At 42.2% G+C, this 22,204-nt stretch overlaps 1 protein-coding gene across 1 annotated transcript in view; it reads left to right on the forward strand.

Annotated features, from left to right (window-relative positions):
* The first annotated feature begins 389 nt into the window (after positions 1 to 389).
* ATP6V1F (ATPase H+ transporting V1 subunit F) overlaps positions 390 to 22,204 on the forward strand; it is a 49,619-nt gene continuing 27,804 nt past the window's right edge. Inside the window, exon 1 of the mRNA XM_044088637.1 lies at positions 390 to 673. Within this exon, the coding sequence (XP_043944572.1) occupies positions 516 to 673 (158 nt within the window). The 5' untranslated portion in view covers positions 390 to 515. The remainder of the gene's footprint in view (positions 674 to 22,204) is intronic.

The following is a 22,204-nucleotide window of genomic DNA, read 5'->3' on the forward strand; positions in this document are numbered from 1 at the left end:
TGTGAGGCAAACTAGTATTCTTTTTAATAAACACTGGGAAGTATTTTCTGTTTTTTGAAATCTCCTCCTAACAGAAGGAAGGCCTCGGAGAAAAAATAAACAGCCACTAGTTTCACTTAATGGAATCCAAAAGACACGAGAAGCATGCGTCATTAGGACAGCAACCACCACTTTTATACACAAGATTGCACACTTCCTTATTTGCAAACACAATCATTTTTTTGTTGTTTTTCAGCAATGTGCACACACATACATTCTTCCTATTAACATTGTTTCCACTTAGGATTGTACCACCCTCACTTATCAGAAGTATACGGCCTACTTTTTGGCGTCACAAACGTAAAGGGGAGGGGGATATCTGCACGTGATCTAGATGTTGACGGTCACTGTTATCACCTGACTGAAATGGGGGAAGTAGTTTAAGCCTTTCACTGCGCATGCTTTTACCGGTGACAGTCGCTGTTATTTGATTGTGACTTTAGAGAAGATTATTCATTTTGGAAGTGTTTGGAGCTATGGCAGGCCGTGGTAAATTAATTGCTGTTATTGGTGATGAAGATACGTGCACTGGCTTTTTGCTTGGAGGAGTAGGTGAATTGAACAAAAACCGAAAGCCTAATTTTCTTGTAGTTGAGAAAGACACAAGTGTAACTGAGATCGAGGAGACCTTCAGGTGAGAGTGATGCTTGACCTAGGAAAAATGAGGAACTGTCAATAATACAGCTTGATTGTTATTCTTAGACTCCATTTCAGAAAGAGAAGATGAAAGAACGGTGGATAGAAATATGATTCACTAAAGGCTACTAACATTGAAAAGATAGCCTAAAACAAAAGCATCCTTTTCATAGGAAAGGGCAAGTTGGTACAATAATAGCCTTCTCTAAAAAGGTCAGCGTAAACCTTAAGTTTTTGAAATATTGTATACATGTAGTGAGGTGTAGTTGGAAGGGAGGGAGTTCTGGTATAGACTGATGGACGATTGGACGTGAAACATTCCAGGTTATATGGGATATGACGTCTGGACGAGTATGATGTGTGAAAAGTGTGTATGGGATAAGGAGGAGATCCCTTCTGGTGTGGATTGGATGTCAGTAGGGATATGAGTGTAGCAACTGGACTATGACGGCAGCATTTATTTTAGATAGATATGTTAATTTTGTGCAATGGAAGCCTGCAAGAGACCATGCTGTTATCGTAGACCCCGTTGTGTGCATTTTAAGCATTTGTTTAAATTTACTGATAAAAGTAAGAAACATTTTGAGACTTGATGTTGGTTGAAAAGCCTTTATCTAGTAAGACTTTAACAATAAATAACACTACATTGTTGGTGATTTTTATTTCATTAATTTATTTGGTCGCAGAGTAGTTCTCTTGAGCACATGTGGTCTCCTTTCAGTGCTGACCTTGGAGGAGCAGGAAGCTGAAAAGCAGAACATTAGGGTGAATTCTAAGTTAAAAATGCAGTTGTATCCTTCCAAGTCCAAACATGTTTGTAAAGTCTTTATGTAGCAGGCTGATATAAAGCACTGTAATTCCATAGCCTAAGCCAGTTTAGGGTTGTAGTACTGTTACAGAAACACTAGGCACAAAGCAGTATTCATTTTTACAAAATCATTGCTGGGCAGAACACACCACCACCACCTAGTGTAGTTTGTTTGCACATTGTGCATATCTTTGACACCATGAGGATCTAAAAGAAACCTCTTAAGAAGCTGAGTGGTATGTTAACCCCACAAAGATAATAAAACTGAATACAGTAATGTTTGAAGAATATATTAGACTGGGCATTTAAGATGAGGAAATTGTCAGGCTGTTTAGAGAACAGTAAACCTCAAATGAACATTTGGAATGAGACTCTAGAAGCTGTTCTAGACAAGCACCAAAGTAGAAAGATTGTATACAGCTTACTTACCCTTTCATATTTTTCCCCCTCAAAGTGGGTATTATTAAAGTTTCCAGTGTTTAAGTAAGACTCTTTCATCTGTATGGTGCTAAGAGCTGATCTCTATGAGCACCAGGTGCACTTTACTTGCCCTTTCAGGGTATTTTCAACCCAATGTGTCTCCTTATGTTCTCCTTTGCGCGGTAGTCTGCTTTATCTACAGTTAGTAAATTGTGGGTGAAATATTTATTACAAAGCAAAAGAATGGTTTAGTACTGAGATTCTTTGATTAAGAAGTTGATTCACTTATTACAAAATATTTTTTCTGATGCCAGTAAACATGATCAGTGGTCTTTGTAGCCATAGGCAGTGCTAGAATATGGATTGTTGTTCTCAAGTCTGTTGTTTTTTCTGGCATTGTCTTCCTTTGAGTTTCTTTGCTTCTTCCGTGCTCTTCAATTCATTATCTGAGGAACATTGTGTGATATGGTTTAGTTTCCCTTTGCTTTATGATTAATATTGTTTGGTTTTGTTAGTTTTGTGTACAGTTGTAGAACCTCATATTACAAGGTAGCTGGCAATGGTTCTGCCCTCCAGTGAGTTGGTATCTCTTTCTCATGAGTTTGATATCTGTGCTACTTTAAATATTTGACTAATTTACTAATAGTTACAGGTGACTTGGCGATCCTTTATATTGTATGATTGTCAAGATATTCTACAGTTGTCACACTCCACTGCCCTCATCTGGATCAAGTGAGTAGTAGGTGAATGAATTATTTAAATTTTGCAGTGACAGAAAGATGATGTCATTTGAAATGTCAGTTGTCATTTTTAGGAGCCATTGGCCACTTCCTTTTAAATTTAGTTTGACTGTTTTTGAACAGAAAATGGAAAAAAAAATCAGCAGTAAAAGTAACACACAGCATACCATCTCTACTGATGGAGTAGTTGAGCTTTCATCTGCATTTCTGATGCATGTTCAGTGATTTGATCAGAATCCACTGTGGGTTCCAAGAAAGCAAAGTACTTGAACATCCAAATGGCAGCTTGCAGTCCTGAGACTGGTTTGTGGTCCTTGGTTGATAGAAGAGAAAAGTATAAGCAATTAGGCGGCCTTCATATGGAGAGTAAGAGTATAAATGTCTTGTGACCATGTCAGTACTGTAACGTAATTACAAACCATGCCTGTGTGAGAAGAGTTAGGAACATGCTATAATACGCTACAATCTCCATACTCTGCTAAACATTGTCCCAGATGTGTGAAAACTGGCATCGTAAGCAACTAGAGCAGTTTGAATATGATGCACTGGTAATTAGGAAGAATCTGTGAGAGGGTTACAGTTAAACCTGTTTCATATTTTCATAGATAAAATAACCACTTTTAGGGTTGACAGTATTTCTAGAAGTGTGCAGTTCCATATTTTGATTGTCTAGGACTTTCTTAAATGAAGTCAGACCCAAGTTGTTTAACCAACCCCCCCCCCAATCTGGCTATGGGATACTTGTTAAATTTCTGCCTCTTGTAGTATGATATTAAATTTGATTGTCGTGTTTCTCCTATTCTGAAGACAAAAAGGTACTTCTACCTTTTTCTGCATGTTTTGGGTACACTTATGCCTTGGCTGATTCATTCATTATTTGTTACCTTCATTATCTTACTCAGGGTTACTGGGCTGGAGCCTGTCCTGACAAGCATGCTTAGTTCATCCATCCGTTCATGTATTTTCTAAACTGCTCGTCTTAGTGAGGTTTATTGGTAATAAAGTGAGTGGGCCAGGCCAGGCTTCCAGATCCATTTAAAAGTCCCCATCTCATACTATACCAGGTCCAAATATTCTGTTGTAATTGTGTCTTTGTTCTGCCCTTGGGTATCCTTTCAGTGATTTGTGTTTAACACAACTTCTTCAAAAGGTGTCCAGGGGAAATCTTCATGGTGTCCAAACCATCTTAACAGACATTTTTTTAATCTGGTGAAGCAGTGGCTATAATCTTAGATCCTCACCGATTTCTCAGCTTTGCAGTGTATCACATACTGAGTTCATCCTCCCCATGAATGAAACTCATTTCCACTACTTGTACCTACGATCTAACCACATTAGTCACTATGCAAGGCTTATAACAATGGGTACGAACCGAGATGCAGAATCACAGGTAAGCTGAAAGTTTCTTCCTGTGACTTAGCTGTCACTTCACCACCAGTGTCTAGTACAGTACCATCTCCCCATTTATATTGTGCCCTAACAAATCAGCAAGACCCCAGAATGCATACATTTGATCACTTGAGGTAGCTGCTCCCTGTCAAGTACACCTTTTTATTTTTTTCAAGAGCAGTGCATGACCTTTGATTCTGAGGTGCTTATTTTTATTGAAGCCACTTCAAACTTAGCAGTGAACTACCCAGCAGATGCCAGAGATAGGTCATTTGAGACCAAGGGAGCAACATAGTCTGCAAGCAGCAGAGATGCATGCATGATATCCCCAAACTGGATATTGTTTCCAGACCTGTACCGTGTATTGTCATCTTGTCCTTGAAAATCATAAACAGGAGAGCGCACAGAACACATGCTGGGAAGATGCACTCATTTTAAATGTGCTCATCTTAAAGCAGAGAACAGGAACACAGCTCTTGCTCCACAAGTAAAGGGACTAGATGGCAAGCAGCATAGACCTGGGATCATAAACTTTTGCAGTGTCACCCTTCCACCAACAAGACATTGCAGGTCAGAATTGGTATTACTGCTCATGAATTAGAAAGACTCAATTATTTATTTTATTTTACATTTGTTAACCGGGGGTGTCTGAGCCGAAAAGGCCCTTTTTCAGCAGAGGCCCGGGGAGAAAAGCTACACATAGAAAAATTACAGATATATTTATTATTTAGACATGATTAGTATACACACAAATTACAAAATACATGTTTTTACAGTGGTATGCAGCACGTCAACGGTTACAGTGGAGAGAACAAACAAATATTAATTTAAAAATAAAGGTAATTTTAATAGATTTGTGGTGTAGAGCTGAAATTTGAAACATAGGTAGAATACATACATAGTATACAGGCACAGTACATACATTGTAGATTAGCTAGTGTTTTGTGGGTAAGATTGAAAACTATTATCAAGTACTCTAGGTTTAGTATCTGTACCTTATCTGCTTTCACTAGCCTGGGAAGCAGTCATGGCACTGCCAACTTTGCTTGGGATGTTGCCTGATGAGGTCTTTAAAGGAGGCTTTAGATGATGTGTTTTGAATGCTAGTGGGGACAGAGTTCCATTTTTTAGCCACTGAACTACTATATATTGCATCTCCAAAGCTATTGTAGCTGTTGGTGACTTCTAGTAGTAGTTTGCTTGATGATCTAAGAGGCCTTTTGGCTGAGTGATGTTGTACTAGGTTTTTGAGGGCAGGACACTTATTGGGGAGGTAATAGATCGAATAACAGAGGCAGAGCTGATTGTAGTTTAGGAAGCTGGGCAGTTCAAGCCAGTGGAGCTGTCTCAAAGCAGTACAGTGATGAGTTCTATATGAGCACGTTGCAGCAAAGTGGGCAATTCTGTTATAGCAGTCTTCCATTTTGCTTGGTTCAGTTTTGTTGAGATTAGTCAGAATGGGAGATGCATAGAGTAGGGTGGATAGAAGTTGGGAGCGAGCAATGGCTGATCTCGTGTTGTTGGTAAGAAATGGTTTGATATGGTAGAGTGATCTCAGTTTTGGTTTGGGGGTAGCCTTTTGGGTGGGTTTTAGTAGCTGGTTTACATTTTTCCAAAATTTTTGGGGGTTGTGTTGGTATTTCATTTGTAATGTCATGTAGTAGGATTTGTTGTCCAGCCTAATGGATTTTTTTGCATGGTTGCGCAGTTCTTTGTACTTAGGCTTTGTGTTTCTTTGTTTTTTTTTTTTTTATAGTAAAGCCAGGCAGCGTCTCTGGACCTGAAGATTTGTTTGGTTTCTTTACTGAGCCATGGGTTTGTAGAGGTTCTAACCTTGATTTTGCGCAATGGAGAGAGTGTCTAGGTGTTGTAGAAATATTTTGTTGAAATATGCTACAGCCTGGTTTCTTTACTGAGCCATGGGTTTGTAGAGGTTCTAACCTTGATTTTGCGCAATGGAGAGAGTGTCTAGGTGTTGTAGAAATATTTTGTTGAAATATGCTACAGCCTGGTCAAGTGGGAGGGTTTTTAGGAGGGTCCAGTCACAGTTAGAGTCAAGTATTGAGGATGTCAGGAGAGAATTGTTTCTAGTGGATATATAGTTAGTAGTTTTGCATATGCTTGTTCTACGTATAAGGTATATTATGTTGTGGTCACTTAAGGTGTCTGGGAGACTGCCTGCGTGGGGGTACAATGTGGGGTTTTTAGTTATGACCCAGTCAAGGATGGATTCCATTTTAGATTTTTTTTATCACATCTAGTTGGAATTTGGACTAGCTGCTGGTAGCCATGGAGATTTATTAGATTACTTGGTGGTTCTGATATGCAGGTGAACAATCTAGGTTGAAATCCCCCAGAATAAGGGTTTCTTGTGAGTATGTGGAAGAACACCAGGATAAGAAGTCTTCAAGGCAGTTCCACCCCCTTTACGAAGTGGTCTGTCTTGTCTAATGATATTGTAGCCGGTAGGGAGGACTTAGAACTCAGAAGAGTTGGTTATGTTTTTATTTAGCCAGGTTTCTGATAAAGCAACTATGTCTGGGGAGTAGTGTGCTATTGTGGTCTGGAGTTTAGGTATTTTATTTTTGATACTTCTAATATTAATATTTAGCATTAAATGATGGTTGGTTTTGCTGCTGTTGATTTACCCAGGGATGAAGATAGTGGGGGTGTTATGTTCAGACATTTGTGATGGAGCAGTTTCTGTTGGACAGGATGGATTTGGGCCTCGGTTGGGGTGGATATCCCCACTTATGGTGAGCCTGGTGTTAAAATGGTGATACAGATGTTTGAGTTTGGTGATGAGTGTGAGAACGTATTGTTTTTTTGGAGTAGGAATGACAGCATATATGTTTTAGTTCTGAATTGGTCCGTTATGTAGTTCTTGAACAATTGTGGGCAGATATTATAATGTACGGTGTCTGTATATGAGAGTGCATAATGCAGTGTTATGCTGCTAAGTTTAGGGATATTGCTAGAGTGATAACTTGTGGTGTTATAAAAGAATTATGCGAAGACAGACTTAACTTAGTTGTGGGATAGTCATGGTTATAAAATTTAAGTTGGTTCTAGGTGGGGGTCTGGGTAGGAATTATGGGATTGCATTAGTTGTGGCTGGGGAAGTAGTGTGGGTGATGTAAGTAACGTCTAGTGGGAATGAGAGTGGTTGGGAGTATTTTGTGGTGGAACAAGCTGGTGTGGTATAATGTGATCTGACTTGAGGAGCTGTGATTGGTGGAGGTGATGCATGGGTGAGGTGTAGGTGTGGCTGTGATTACTACAAATGTAGAGGTAGTGGGGGCAGGGGAGCCAACAGAGCATGGCAGAGCCCACCAAGACGAGTAAAAAGTTAAGTATTACTTTACAAGTCTGAACACTTTAAACAAATTGCTGAGGTCTAGTGGCTTACCAGCAAGCAGAATGCAATTGCTGAAGAGCACTTGTGTCCTGGTGGGAGACTAGAAATTTAAAGATGGCTCCATGCTCAGCAGGATTCTAATAAAGACTTAGTGTTGGGGGAGGGGGATAGCACAAGGGGTGTAAACCAGGCGGAATGCAAAGAAACCAGAGAGGCAGTCGGTGGAGATCTATCAGTGAAGGCCTCAGTGGGGGTAAGTAATGATTCAAACTACCTGTAAAGGGAAGGCAAGAAGAGACAGCAAAGTTTATTAAGGTTGGGAGTGTCTTCACATTGACTTGCTTATCAGATCAAGTCTCCTTTTCAGTACTCTGATGTAGGCTTTCCCATGGGGGCTGATGAGCATTATTCTGCCATAGTTCTGAAAATGAGGCCCACCAGTGCAGTTTCAGTCTGATCTCGGCAACCAAGCAACCACCCTACATTACTATTTGCCACCTTTGACATTTTCAATCGGGTCTCATTCACTCCTCCCAACCTTTTCACCATAGACCCGTTAAAGTGCTGTACAGACCTTCTCTTCAACGGGTAGATGCTTCTGCATCTTTCTTTTTGTACCTCAGTTTTCTGACCATCGTATTCACTGGTACAATTTACAGCCGGGGGAATGGGGCACTGGGGGGTTGTCATTATTGCTTTGCTTCCCTGTGACCATGCCCTCTGTCAGTAGGGTATGATTAAAATGATATAGTAGTAACAGCATGATAAAAACTGCTCTTAAGTGGATATGAAAATGGTGAGAGTGAGTGCACAGTACTGTATGGTAAAACTCGACGTGCAGAAATATCAGCACACTTTCCCTGGGATTCAGAAACTTTGTTGTCGCAATTTTGGCCAGCCCTTTTCTGTTTACTCTTCATGTGCAACTAGTCCAATGTCATGGTACCACTTTTGGGGCGAATCTATCATCTACACACGTAGTTGTTATTTTAAGTCTTTGCAAAGGGAACTGCTCAGATGCTGACACTTGTGTTGTATTTGCCGGCTGCCCCTCAGCAATGCCATCCTCATTTGCATTGCCAATGCCAGCTGAGGTCATTATATATGACTGTAGTTGGACGTGTAGAACATAGCAGCGCACAGTGAGCAGTGCCTGTTCTTGTTGGTTGTATGTGAGCATCAATGGTGCTCTTCCCAAACCTTCGCGCACCAGTACAATCACAAAAGATAGTGATTTGGAAGCCTTGTGTTTCTTTTTTTTTTTTTTTTTTTTTTTTTTGACCACATTAAGGAATGGAAATAGGAGTATAAGACAAAAAGAAGTAAGCAGAAGGTAAAAAAGAAGGGACGTAAAGTAAGGAATGAGCAGGATGGAGGCGGAGGAGGTGGGCTAAATATTTTTTATGGAACAGGTACACATTGTTCATGCATAAAAAGAGGGTAAGTTGGGAAAGAAAATAAAGAAGGTAAGAGGGTTAGATTAGGTAGCAGAAGACAGACAAACAGGCATGATTGACAGGGTATGTGGTATGAAGATTGGGTAGAGATGGGTGAAGAAATGTGAAGACTGGTAGAGATGGGTGAAGGCTGCCAGCCTAGCCAAATAGAATTTGACACACAATTCTGGCATTTGTAAATATAAGTGTAAAATACAGGCTTGTTTCTTAAATGAAAGAAAATACTAAAATGTTGAACTTCAAGATTGTAGCAACATTGCCATCTGCTATAAGGAAAACTAAGTCAAGCATTTCAAATCTTTCTTTTGAAGTTAAAATGATTTCAAATATATCCTTTGGTCATTCTGTCTGGACTAGCACATTCATTCTTTTGTTTTAACTAAGAGTTAAATTGCAAGATTTAAACATGCAAATGTATTTTTATTGCTCTGTTCCTGACCAGCTGCAAGGTGACAAAAGGGAGATGTTTAATCTATCAGCCTGGGAACACCAGGAAAATGTAAAAGATGATGTAATGTGTATCAGAAATGTAATAGCAATTTAAACAGTGAGAACCAGAGATTATTAAGCATTTTTGTCTGACTATCCAACTCGGCACTGCCTTATGCTTTGTGCAAGTAAGTTACTTTAGAAGTATGTTTTCTTGTAGCAATAGCTAGGAATTGGAAAAGATTAGAGTAAGTGTTTTTCTGTTATGTCAGAATTGTACCACTGAATTATTAGTTTTGGTGTGATCTTTGAACTCTTGAATAGCACTGTGGTGTAGTAGTATTGTGTTGTGTTTTTAGCATTATTAAATACTTTTAAACCCTTTTCAACTGTGGCTGGTTTACGTAGAGATAATTTAAGCTCTAGAGTGCATTGCATGCTTATAAGTGATCCTGTACTAAGCCCTTCCAATAAGCCTTGATTGCTTAAGTTACACTACTATTGGATAATAATATTGCACAGTAATAATTGGACACCCTTTTATGGGCCTTTGGGTAGCTGATAATTATTAGGTGGTGGGGGCAGGAATTACTACCGTATAGTCTGGGTATAGGGGCACAGCTGGAGAATCTGTGTTGGCCTTTCCCAAGAGTGTCTGTGAAGTTGTATAAATACTTATCTCGGTGTGTGTTTCAGCTACTTTGGCAGGGACACAAAGCACTGGTTGGACAGAGAGGGTACTGGAGGTTAGCTTGCCAGCTAGGCTGTGATCTGGACCCTATAGCTGTGCCACTGGAGAGTCTTATTGGAGACCTGGAGAGGAAGGGAGCAACCAGCCCCAGATTGAATGTGTGTGCTCTTAAGGGAAATTGCACTTTACCGTGTGTATTTGTTATCCTTTCTCCTATATGAGATGCCCTCTCTGGTGTTAGTGGTGAGGGTTGAGGCTCCTTGATTGCTGGGCCAGGGCACGGGCATCACACGTGGTAACACAGTGAGGGGAGACCACAGTGGTAAAGTATACTTCTGACAAGTGGAGGAAAGAGGGTGGTGAAGGGAGGGCTCAACACAAAAGGGAGGGAACACAAGGATGGGGATGGAATGGGATGTCTGTAGTTGCAGTTTCTGCCTTCTGTGACCCAGTGAGAAATTACTCTGTCCCAGTTGCAGTCACCACTGAGCCCCATTTATTGTCTCCTGCTGCACGGGGATGCAGTTCAACAGTTTGTTGGAAGAGGAATTCCATCTGACCAACTCATGCATTGCACTTCCTGTCCGTAATCTCCCACAATGTCTGTAATGGCCAGTGGGTGACACTGGCACTGCTACTGGTGGGTGCAGGTGTCACAGCATATTGTTCAACACTACCTGAACTGGGTAGTGCAGGATGTGCGGAGGAAACTGTGGCAGGCTGGAACCCAGATGTGCTGGGTGCTTTTGGTGGTGGTATTGGTGCTGCTACTTCCACCTGTGGGAGGCTGACAGACCCTGCTAAAGGGATTGGTGCAGGTCGTGATGCCACTGCATATACTAGTACAGTAAACGAAGAGAAACAAAACACTAAAATAATAGCATCAAAGAAGGTAGTGGAGAGTACAAATACAATGAAAAAACGAAGCTGATATATAATTCAACTGTGATACTTTTGAGTCTAATGTCCTTCTCAATTTAGCAAGGCTGTTGGCTTACACAGATGAGAATCAACAACTGTTATCACCTGTATTTTGATAAACAGAGGATTAACGTGGTAAGCTATGTTGGACAAACCAGTGGGATTCTGTAGTTCAAGATGAAGTAATATCTGAGACAAATGTATAGGTGCAAGAAATCACTCTGCTTAGTTATACACTTCACTCACATGTTGAAAGCAAAGGAAACAAATGTCTTGACAAAAATTGCCCATAACACAGATGTCCATCCACCCAAAGTATTGCTCTTGCATATCCCTCCCCCAATGTTGTAATTGGGATAATGAGACAAAGGCTTCAGCTGAAATATTTTGTGATAATGTGGTGGGAATAGTCAAACCCCCAAGCATCCTCACAATGTGGGAGCACGGCCTTAATATTCTGACCCTGTTGGCCAGGTGTATGACAGGAAGCTTGCACAAACACACTAACAGTCATATTGGTATCTTTGACTTGCGTCAGGTATCATAGAATTGGTAGTGATGTATGAAATGTTTGGGACTGAATTTCTACTTACATTAATATAAAGATTTGTTCAGTGTGAAGTATCACCCTGGCACACTCTTGGGCACTCCAGACTTGTGAACAGCTGCTTATTCACTTAATTTTTTTCAGTGCCTGTAGAAATAAGAGGACTGTGTAATATTTGTGGATGGTACACAATGACAGGTTACATGGGTGGCTAACATAAGTTATAGCTTACAGTACAGTGGTGATGCCGTCACTGCAATGTTGACGGCACCATTATCCCATGTATGGAATGCCATTTGCCCAAGTTTTAACCTAGGATAAACAAATTCCGGATTTTACTCTTATACTGAGGTCCTTTTTAGTCCTCCTCTAGGTGCCTCTGGGTATAATGCTTATGCAGGAGGTCCAGTAATATTTTGGGCTCTTCCTCACTCCATCCCTGCACTCTAAAATAAGCACTACTCTCTTGATGTTTCACAGTAGAAAGTGGCAGAAAATTTACTCTTACATCAGGTCTTGTATATCCCATCTGCTCACACTGACTAGTCACCCCCTTTGGCAAAAACAAAGTGCCCACAAATTACCACACAGGTAGTAATCCATTAAGTATGGAAGAAGTAATTAGGGACCTGGGGACCCAAGTTGATAGCAGTCTCTCATTTGACAACCACATGGCCAAAGTGGTTAGAAAAACATTTTATATAGCCCACCTAATCATGAAGGGATTCACATCTAGATCAGGGGAGGTCATCGTGCCTCTTTACTCATCCCTCACCAGGCCCATAATTGAGTACAATGCCCCTTTTGGGATGTACCTTACCAGACACCTGTAGCAACTGGAAAGACCCCAAAAGTACCTCACCAAGAGGATCAAAGGGCTCAAACAGATGCCATATGCTGCCCGGTTAAAGAAACTCCAGCTCTATTCAGTGGCATACCACCTGCTCAGAGGCGATCTGTGCCTGACGTATAAAGCCATGTCCAACCCAGAATTAATGGACATGCTGCACCTCAGAAAATCCAAATCCCATCGAGCTAACTCGCTCGAGAGACTTGAACCTCAGCACTGAAATAAATAGGACATGCTGGAGGGACAGATTCATAACCCAGAGGCTCCCTTCACTCTGGAATAAAATCCCAGTCCAGGTTAGGCAGAGTCCCTCATTGACTCTCCAAGAGGAATCTTGATGAGTGGATGGGAGATAGTAGGTTTACCCCGGGTATCACTTCTGTGTCACTGCTAGACAGAGGCACAGTATACTAACCTCGAAAAAGGGCATAGCAAAATTAATTTAAAATGGGTGGCGAAAGCCAAATACACTCTGGCTAGGCTTATAAATGCCCTAGGGCAGATAGGTTCATACTAGGCTATCAGTGGACACTTCCTTTTCTGAATCCATGGCTGGCTCAGAATATACAGATATTGTGTTATTGTGGTTCACAGTAGCAAAGCACTTTAAGGTATGAAACATGGCGGTCTTGGATGCCTGTGTATGCTGGTAAAAAATTAGACACTGTAGTGACTTCATCTTCAGAGGGTTATATGTGGAATTACAGTCCCGCCCCACCCCCACCCTGGATGCATAGCCTGGACAGTACATGCACAGTGCTGCCAACAAGGATCCAGGTGTGTTCATGAGAAGTCCAACTGAGCACAATGGTTAGTGAGTGTTTGTGTCGCACAAACTGAGCAGTTGAGAAACTGTAATGAGTTGACCCCTAATTAGCAAACCTATCTCACCCAGCCAGGTGACTTTACGCAGTAGAAGCATAATGGCAGTCAGAGAAAATCACTGTAATAAAGAAGAATACTGCAGATTACATAGTTTGGAACCTTCAGGAAAAGTATCTCTGTTTTTATAAGGTAATTGCTGATACAAGTCCATTTATTTGTACCACTTTAGCTGCTGTTCAACCAGTTGCATGTTTTTTAGTACTTCTGAAGTGTTTTGGGAAGGTGTATTGATTATTGCAATGGTAAAGCAATTGCTGGGAGATGAACCTGGTATGTGGGCTAACTTCTCTGTAGTCGTCTGTACCCCTTAGTCAGTATCACTTGTTAAAGCTGTCTTGCGATAAACAGGTACATCAAGGTTTCAACATCCACAGCCAACTGCACAAGGTATGCGAATAAAGCACTACTTTATATCATTTTTATACCTGTAAAAGATTGGTTGCATTTTAATTCTGGTGCTGGGTCCTATTTACACTGGATATTTTGTTCTCTAACTCCATCTAAAAACAACCTTAAGGTTGTGTATGTTGCTAAACGCTTGGAGTCTGAACACAAAACTGCACTTACTGGAAGCTGTCCTCACCTTGGAAGACGCAGACATTTATGCAGGCACGGAGACATGGCTCAAGGCTGTGGAGAGCATCCCAGCCATACAGAGTTAGACCTCCTTCCACACGTTCAGATCTCAAACTGAAGGCATGAAAACTAAAGGAGGCGGTGTATCAGTATTCATTAAAGATCACTACACCTACAGATTAGTTAAATAGTATGATTACCTGGAGACATTTGAGGAGCACTTGCCAGGTACAGGACCCACTCCATGAATCAGGACACCCACTCTGCCTGTATGGATTTGCTTGAGCCTATCAGGATACATCCAAACACCATGGTTTTGGGCAACTAATTACCCATCCATTGATTGGTTAAATTATTTGTGCTCAAACTCACTTTCCCAAAGGGTCCTCGACTTAGTTAACTCCAGTACCCTGGACAACCCCACAAGGGGTGCCAACATCCTGGATATGGGGTTTACCAGTTTGGCAGACCACTGTAGCACCCCCCACTGTGAGGTCCTCCCTGGTGAGATCTGACCACAAACCGGTCCCATTTGAAGTAACTATCCCACCTGACCCCCCCCCCCCCCCCCAGCAGCAACTAAACTAAAAAACTTCTCTAAAGCAGATTATAATCTCTTACAGGATGGTATAAATAGCTTCATTGCACCTTCTCCCTCAGATGAAACTGGCAACTATGCGGAGCTCTACACCAGTGCTTTATACAAACATCTGTATACCTGCACTGACTTGGCCATACCTGATAGGACCAAAACAAGCTCCTCAAGGAAGAGCAAACTAGTCTAGTGGACAGCTGCAATTAACAGGCTTTACAGTAAGAGGAAGAAATTGCTAAGAGTAAGAGGGAGCGAGCCCTTCTAAACTGGAAGCACTCCCTCCCCAGCTTAAACAAGCAAATAAGACTTCATGTGAAGTCTTCCAAAGCGAACTACAAGTCCAAATTAGCTTCTTTAACAAAGGACAACCACAAAGCATTCTATAGTTGTTAGCCTGACTAGCCTTATCTGCAAGGCCATGGAGCGATCATTGTGGACCTTGTCAACAAAGATATAGATGATCTCCAAGCACTTGATCCTACTCGGTTTGGATTTGTCAAAGGGGGTCATTCCTGTTAAACCTGGTGGACTTCTTTGAGACTGTCACCAAGGCCCTAAATGAAAGGAAATCTGTGCATACAGCCTACCTGAACTTTGCCAAGAATTTGACACTATCCCCCACTTGGGCATCATTGACAAACCCGCCCAACTAGGCATCAACCCTTATATAGTTAGATGGGTCGCTAACTGGCTCACTGATTGAACTCATATAGTCAAAATGAGTGAATCCACCTCCAGCAGCAGACTTGTAATCAGTGGTGTTCCACAGGGATCAGTCCTGGGACCTCTACTGTTTAGAATCTATTTCTCTGAAGTACAAGCAAAAACTATAGGTCTGTGGCTGATAAAGTTTGCTGAACCACTGCAAACTGGGAGTGGTCATAGAATCTCCAAATGATGTCAACATACTACACGAGGGTCTTACACAAAAAAAATAATTGGTGCAAAGTCATGGCCTTAAACACAATGCAAAAAAATATATTATCATTCCTTTCAGTAAATGTGATTTTCCTGCCAACTACCACATCAATAGCAACACCTTAAGTACGCCCCTAGTGGTGAGGCACTTGGACACAGGTTGACAGTAACCTCTCCTTTGACCACCATGTCTCCACAGTGGTAGGAAGAGAATTCTATATTGCTCATCTCATAAATAAGGGCATTGCCTCTTGCAAAAAAGAAGTTATAACCTTTCTGTACTCTTCCCTCATCAGACAAATAATTGAGTACAACACCCCTTTGGAAATATTCATGACAAAACACTCGCAGCAATTGGAAAAACCCCAAAGGCACCGCACAAGGAAAATTCAAGATCGTCAGTATCTGTCTTATGGGGACCGTCTGAAATCACTGTCACTTTATTCTTTTTCATACAGACTACTCAGAGGTGATCTCTGCCTTGCATACAAGGCAATCTGTGACCCTGCTTTATTGGAAATGCTGCATATCCATAAGTCAAATGGTACACTGGTTACTCATTCTAAAGGACGTAACCTGGCATGTGACATTAATAAAATCCTGCTGGAGGGGACATATTTGTCTCCCAGAGGTTACCTCACCCTTGGAACCGACTCCCACTTCATGTCGAACCAACTCCCACTTCATGTCAAACAGAGAAGCCGTTTGGCCCTCTTCAAACACAATCTGGACGATTGGATGGGTGACCATAAATACACCCCAGGGTTCTACCTGTACCCCTCTTGGACAGGGGCAGTAGGTGCTGATCGTGAAAATAAGGGTAATAATTTGGCTAGGCTTGTAAGTGCTCTAGGGCTGTTAGCCTAATAACTTCCTATGATTCAATGATGTGTTTATTGTTTAATTATGATGATTCTATGTCTGGCACCAGCAATGAGGAATTGCCCCCCCCCCCGTGTTGGAGGATCTGTAGCCTCTGTTAATGATGGCAGGGATGAGTTGGCACAGCCAGGGAGTATAAAATATGTGTTGGACACTGGAAATGTGACCACTGCTTCTTCAGCACAGACAGTTGCTGCTCTTCCCTGATGTTTGTGTCCGTTGTCGCATTGCAGCATATGTGCATGGCCAGCATGCCCATAGTGCAGTCAAAGACAGGGAATATATGTTGATGCGAGAATGACCTGTGGGTGGGCATGTCCCATATATGTGATTGTAGCCTGAATAGACTCCGTCATTGGAACGTGGAATATCTTCTCTGTTTGGACTGCCAGGGGCAAGGGGCCATTCCCAGAGCCAGTTAACTGCTACTCCCACAGATAGCCAGCTTGGCTGTGGATGACCAAGATCCCATTCCCTAGTGGTAGTGCTTTCTTTGTAACGTGTTATGAAGTTGTATGCACCCAGGAAAAAAGATGACCTTATGGTCGTAGTCATCAGCACAGTGACGCATCTTGTAGCAGACCTCTGTCAAGGTCACACAGCACACCAGCATCTGGCTAGAACTGTGAGACATCCAATGCAATTCCCAGTAGAGGTAGCTCTTATGGGTGAGGGCAAACATGGGTTGATGAACCCTCTGCCTTGCATGCCCTGGACCTGTACAGTAGACCAAGCTACAGTGTTGCAACTACTGTGGAGGCAGAGTCTGTGCAGACCCATGCTCAGACTACCACAGACTCCAGTACATCCACAGACCAACAGTGGCTCTTAAGCAACACACACACACACACATGGACATGCACACAACAACTTATGCATGGGTAAGTGTAGCCTTTTGTTGGTTTTGCTTGTATTACTTGTAGTGTAGCTGCTTTACTCTTGTGCTCCGAAGCTATGTTCAAGCCATTGCCTCTTTTCAATGCCCACCATCATCTGTCATGAGCATCCCCTAATTCTGGCTTTTTCAGTGACTTCTCATCTTACTCAACCTCCACTGCATAGTGTGCTGGCAACTTCTGCATGTGCCCACCCTGCTTTAACTGCTCCCTAAGTATGAGATTGTGTAACTGCACACACTGACACTGTGCCAAAGTCATACTGTAGGGCATCACTGGATGAATATAGATAGTGAAAGCAGGGCTTAAGCAGCTCCCTGCTCAGTAGTCTTTTTTGTGCGCAGTTGGGCACGGTTGTAGCCATGGCCTGTTTGATTTTGTGGATTAGTTATGGGTCTCATGAGCTAGTTTCCAGGTGGGTGCAGTCCGTAGTCCCCAATACCACAGGGTAATGGGCTGTATCATAGAATTTTTGCATGGTGTTAAGAGTGCATGGCGTCATTATTATACTTAGTATTCAGGAAGGCACAATAACAACACATGGGCATGGCTGGATAGGTGCTGTATCACAAGGGAGCATATGACCTTAGTTATGAATATTATCACCTATACAGTATTTGTATTGGATCATCTGCCAATACAAACTAAGATTAAGAAGTCTAGTGTAGAATACTTGGATAGGGAAGTGCCAATCCCTCTCAATCTGCTTAAGAAGGACTCCTATCTTAAATGAGATGCTAACCATTATTGAGGAAAGCATGCTAAAGTCTAATGAATGATAGTGTGGACAATTTTTATCAATAAGGTGGGGTGGCATTAAGTTGAAAATATGCAATAGAGTGTCAATATAATCTGCAGAGATCTGAGAAAATATTCAGAGAAAGTATTTGAGCCATAACAAAAATAAAGGAGATGTAGAAAGAGTTGCAAGGCGAGATAAAGTCAGAATGTAACTGGATTCAGCAAAGAGTGAAATGAGGGATTATCTGGATACTGTTAATGAATGTAGAGCTATGCAGATAAAATGTCTCCTCTTTGATGTTAACCTTAAAATACCGAGCTCCTCACACAGAAATGTAGACGGCAAAAATCAGAGAGGAGTATAATTAAAATTGAAGACAGTAGAACAAGGGAGAAAAGCATGGGGCCTGACTACTTAAAAATCTTATGCAACTGTTATGGGACATGTACAACTAGAATACTGGACTAGGAAGCAGACGAGGAAAGAAAAGCATGCCTGGATTTAGATTTATCACAAGTTGGAAATGTGGGTAAAGAGTTATTTAGGATTGCTAAAATGGAAATGAAAAGATGCTCTTAAGAAAAATGTTGGTAAAACACCAGGCTTAGATGGCATTCCAGTAGAGATCTGGAAAATGAAAAAGTACTAACAGAATTATGGGGAAGGCTGCTTAGTAATAGAGGAGTGGCAACAAACCTCTTTTTTGGAATAGGGTGGTGATGACCCATAATCAAGGAGGGGAAGGATCTATCTGACCCTAGGTCTTGCAGATCTATTGTCAGTACTGAATCCTGAGTATAAAATATTTATGACAATACTGGCTAAATGTTTGACTAGAGTGCACCTGGAGATCATGGCCCTTGATCATTGTGGTCTCGTATGCAGAGGCAGAGGTACCACAGTGCATAAAGCAAAACAAAGTGCCCAACACACTAGTCATAGGTGACTCTATAGTCAGGCACACTGATGTCCCACTCACCAGGCTAAACAAAGAGAAGGTTACTGTCCGCTGCCTGTCGGGTGCCAGGATCCGCCAAATAACCCACACACTCGCATCACTCTACAATAAGTACAAATCTGACTTTGTCATTGTCTATGTTGGTGTGAATGACCGAGACGTACCTCCCTGCACTACATGAAAAGAGACATGGAATAGCTGTAGCTGTCCGATCGTCTAGCCCCAGCAGGCATCACCCTAGCCCTGAGTAGCATCCCTGCCATCGCCCAGAATGATACCACAGTACAAGGACAAAATGATTGACTTCAATTGGCTAAGCTTCTGGAGTCATTCTAAGGGGACCTGCACCTGTCACCCCTGGGATTCCTGATACTGGCTAAGGTTCTTGCCACCTCTATAGTGCCTTTTTAGGCAAGGTTCAAATGATGAATTCACCACTGCGTAACAGGAACAGGCAAGCAAAAACTGAGGGTAATGCTACTCTATGCTAGAAGTCTAAATCTCAAAATGCACTCCCTCGAGGCACTCCTTAAAATGGATAACATCGATACCTGTGCAATGACTGAGACCTGGTTCAAGGCTCCAGAGAGCACCCCTGCATTACCAGGCCATAACTCATACGACACTTTCTGACCATCTAACCTGGACCTGAACACCAAAGACGGAGGTGTGCCCATATTCCTTAAGGATATCCACACCTCCAGGCTAGTTACTTAGCATAATGCATCTGAGGTTATCCAAGTGCAACTAACTCTGGGTAAAACTGCAATCCAAGTTGTAGCTTGCTGCAGATCCCCCACCATGCCCCAGGATTTCCACTCCTCTTTTCTTGATATACTGGAAAATATTAGGGTTCAACCAAACATTGTAATAAGTGATTTCAACTAACCCACCATTAACTGTGAAAACTACTCCTGTACCAACTCCTTCACTCAATGCTTACTGGAATTCATAAATTCCAGTGCCCTGGCTCAACTTATTCACACCCCCACCAGGGGCAACAGTATCCTAGACCTAGTAATTACCAACATACGTGACCGATGTTCCACACCTGAAGTCCACTCCTCTGTCATATCTGACCATAAGCTAATCACCCTAGATATCCACATCCCGCCCCCATTAAGGAAACCATGGTAATAAATTCTCCAAATCCAATTTCATGCTTCTTAAGACAGAAGTTGCGAACTTCATGACATCCATGCAGATGGACAATACAGTTACAACTGCTGAATCCTACACGCATGCACTCTATATGCACTTAACGAGTGCATGGATCGTGCTATCCCAAACAGAACCAAGACGCTATCCTCCTAAAAAAAAAAAAAAAAAAAAAAAAAAAAGGAAACCAATCTGGTGGCCCCCTGCCATAAACAAACTCTACAACAGAAGGAAGAAACTGTTGCAAAAGAGTAAAATCCAATGAGTGGAGGAGCTCCCTGGTCAGCCTCTGTAATAAGCCGAGATCCCTTATAAGATCATCCAAAGCTAGCTATGAAAACAAAATCGACACTGATTCTAGGGACAGTCACAAAGCATTCTATAGCTATGTCAAGAATCTCAATGGCAACACCCAGATCGGTTCTGAGTTGCAGCACAACAGCATGAAAATTACAGAACCAACTAATATTGCCAACATCCTGGCAGATAGGTTCAGTGCTAACTTTACCCCCCCCCCCCCGGTAAAGGGCCCATATCTAGACAGGAAGAATGCAGAGTCCCTGTAATCACAGCTATGCAGGTAAAAGCTGCACTCTCTAAAGCGAAAAACACAACCTCTATGGGACCGGACAACATCCCAGGCTGCGTTTTACACAAACTTCAGAACGAACTGGCTCCCCAACTAAGCACCATGTTCAATCATAGCCTCACGTTAGGCTTTCTGCCCACTGAATGTCGCACAGCAACAGTTATCCCACTCCACAAAAGGGGAGCTACCACTGATCCTGGGAACTATCACCCTATTAGCCTAACGAGCCTGGTCTGTAAGGCCATGGAACCTATCATCATGGAACTCAAACAAAGACATTGGTAACCTCCAAATTCTGGACTCCACCCAGTTCGGGTTTGTGAAAGGCAGATCATGCCTCCTGAACCTGATTGACATCTTTGAGGCAGTCACCAAAGCTGTAGACTAGGGTAAGGTGGTTCACACAGCCTATCTTGATCTCGCTAAGGCTTTCGACACCATCCCCCATTCTGGAATTATAGCTAAACACACTAAACTAGGTATAAATCCCTATGTCACAAGATGGGTTGCCAACTGGCTCACTGACAGTACCCACACTGTAAAAGTTGCAGACTCCAAATCTGACTTCAAACCAGTGACAAGTGGAGTAAGGCCTTTGGCTGATGAAGTTTGCAGATGACTGCAAACTAGGAGCCATAGTCAAGTCCCCAAATGATGTGGACATCATACAGAAGGGCTTCATGGAGACAGATGCCTGGTGTCAGAGCAATGGCCTCAAGCTCAATGCCAAAAAGTGCATCGTCATCCCCTTTGGTAAAAACTCTGTACCCATGAACTACCACATAGGCGGCAGTCTGCTTAACGCCAAATGTGTGATACGAGACCTTGGGACCCAGGTGGACAGTAGTCTCCTTTGATAATCACATCTCCACAGTAGTCAGGAAATCCTACTTGGCAACCTTATCACAAAAGGGTTCTCATCCAGGAAAAAGAGAGGTCATTGTTCCCCTCTACTCAACAATCATTAGACCCATTATAGAGTACAATGCCCCTTTTGGAATGTACCTCACAAGACATCTGCAGCAGCTAGAAAGGCCACAGAAGTACCTCACAAAGAGGATTACTGGCCTCAAACAGATGCCCTACACTGACAGTATCAAAAAACTCCAGCTTTACTCCATAGCATATCGCCTACTCCGAGGTGATGTCTGCCTAACATATAAAGCTTTGTCAAACCCAGAGCTGTTGGACATGCTACACTTAAAGAAATCCCAATCCCTCCGAGCTACATGCTCTAGGGACCTAAACCTGATCACCACAATAAACAGGACATGCTGGAGGAATAGATTCCTGCCCCAGAGACTACCCATACTCTGGAACAAACTACCCATCTATGTTAAGCAAAATTCCTCATTAGCACTCTTCAAGAAAAATCTTGAGTTGATGAGAAATGGGAAGTAGACCCCAGAGATCACTTCTATGGCTCTGCTAGACAGGGGCACAGGAAAATAACTTTCTTGGGTGGCGTAAGCCAAGGAACCTTGTTGGCTAGGCTTACTTAGGCCATTGAGCCGATAGCCTAGTACCTACCTATGAACAAGTGAAATGTAATATAAGGTTCTCAGATTTACAAGAGGCATTAGGCAGGGTTGCCATCTTTCCCTACTATGGTTTGTCCTCTGTCTTGGACCTTTGGTAATGCAGATTAAACAAGCCACATACTGGGTATAAATGGGCACAGTCTATGGGAAAATTTTGTATTTTCTTGGTGACATCATGT

The sequence above is a fragment of the Protopterus annectens genome, chromosome 11.part0 (assembly GCF_019279795.1).
Source record: "Protopterus annectens isolate FY-2018-M chromosome 11.part0, PAN1.0, whole genome shotgun sequence".
In the NCBI taxonomy this organism is placed as follows: domain Eukaryota; kingdom Metazoa; phylum Chordata; order Ceratodontiformes; family Protopteridae; genus Protopterus; species Protopterus annectens.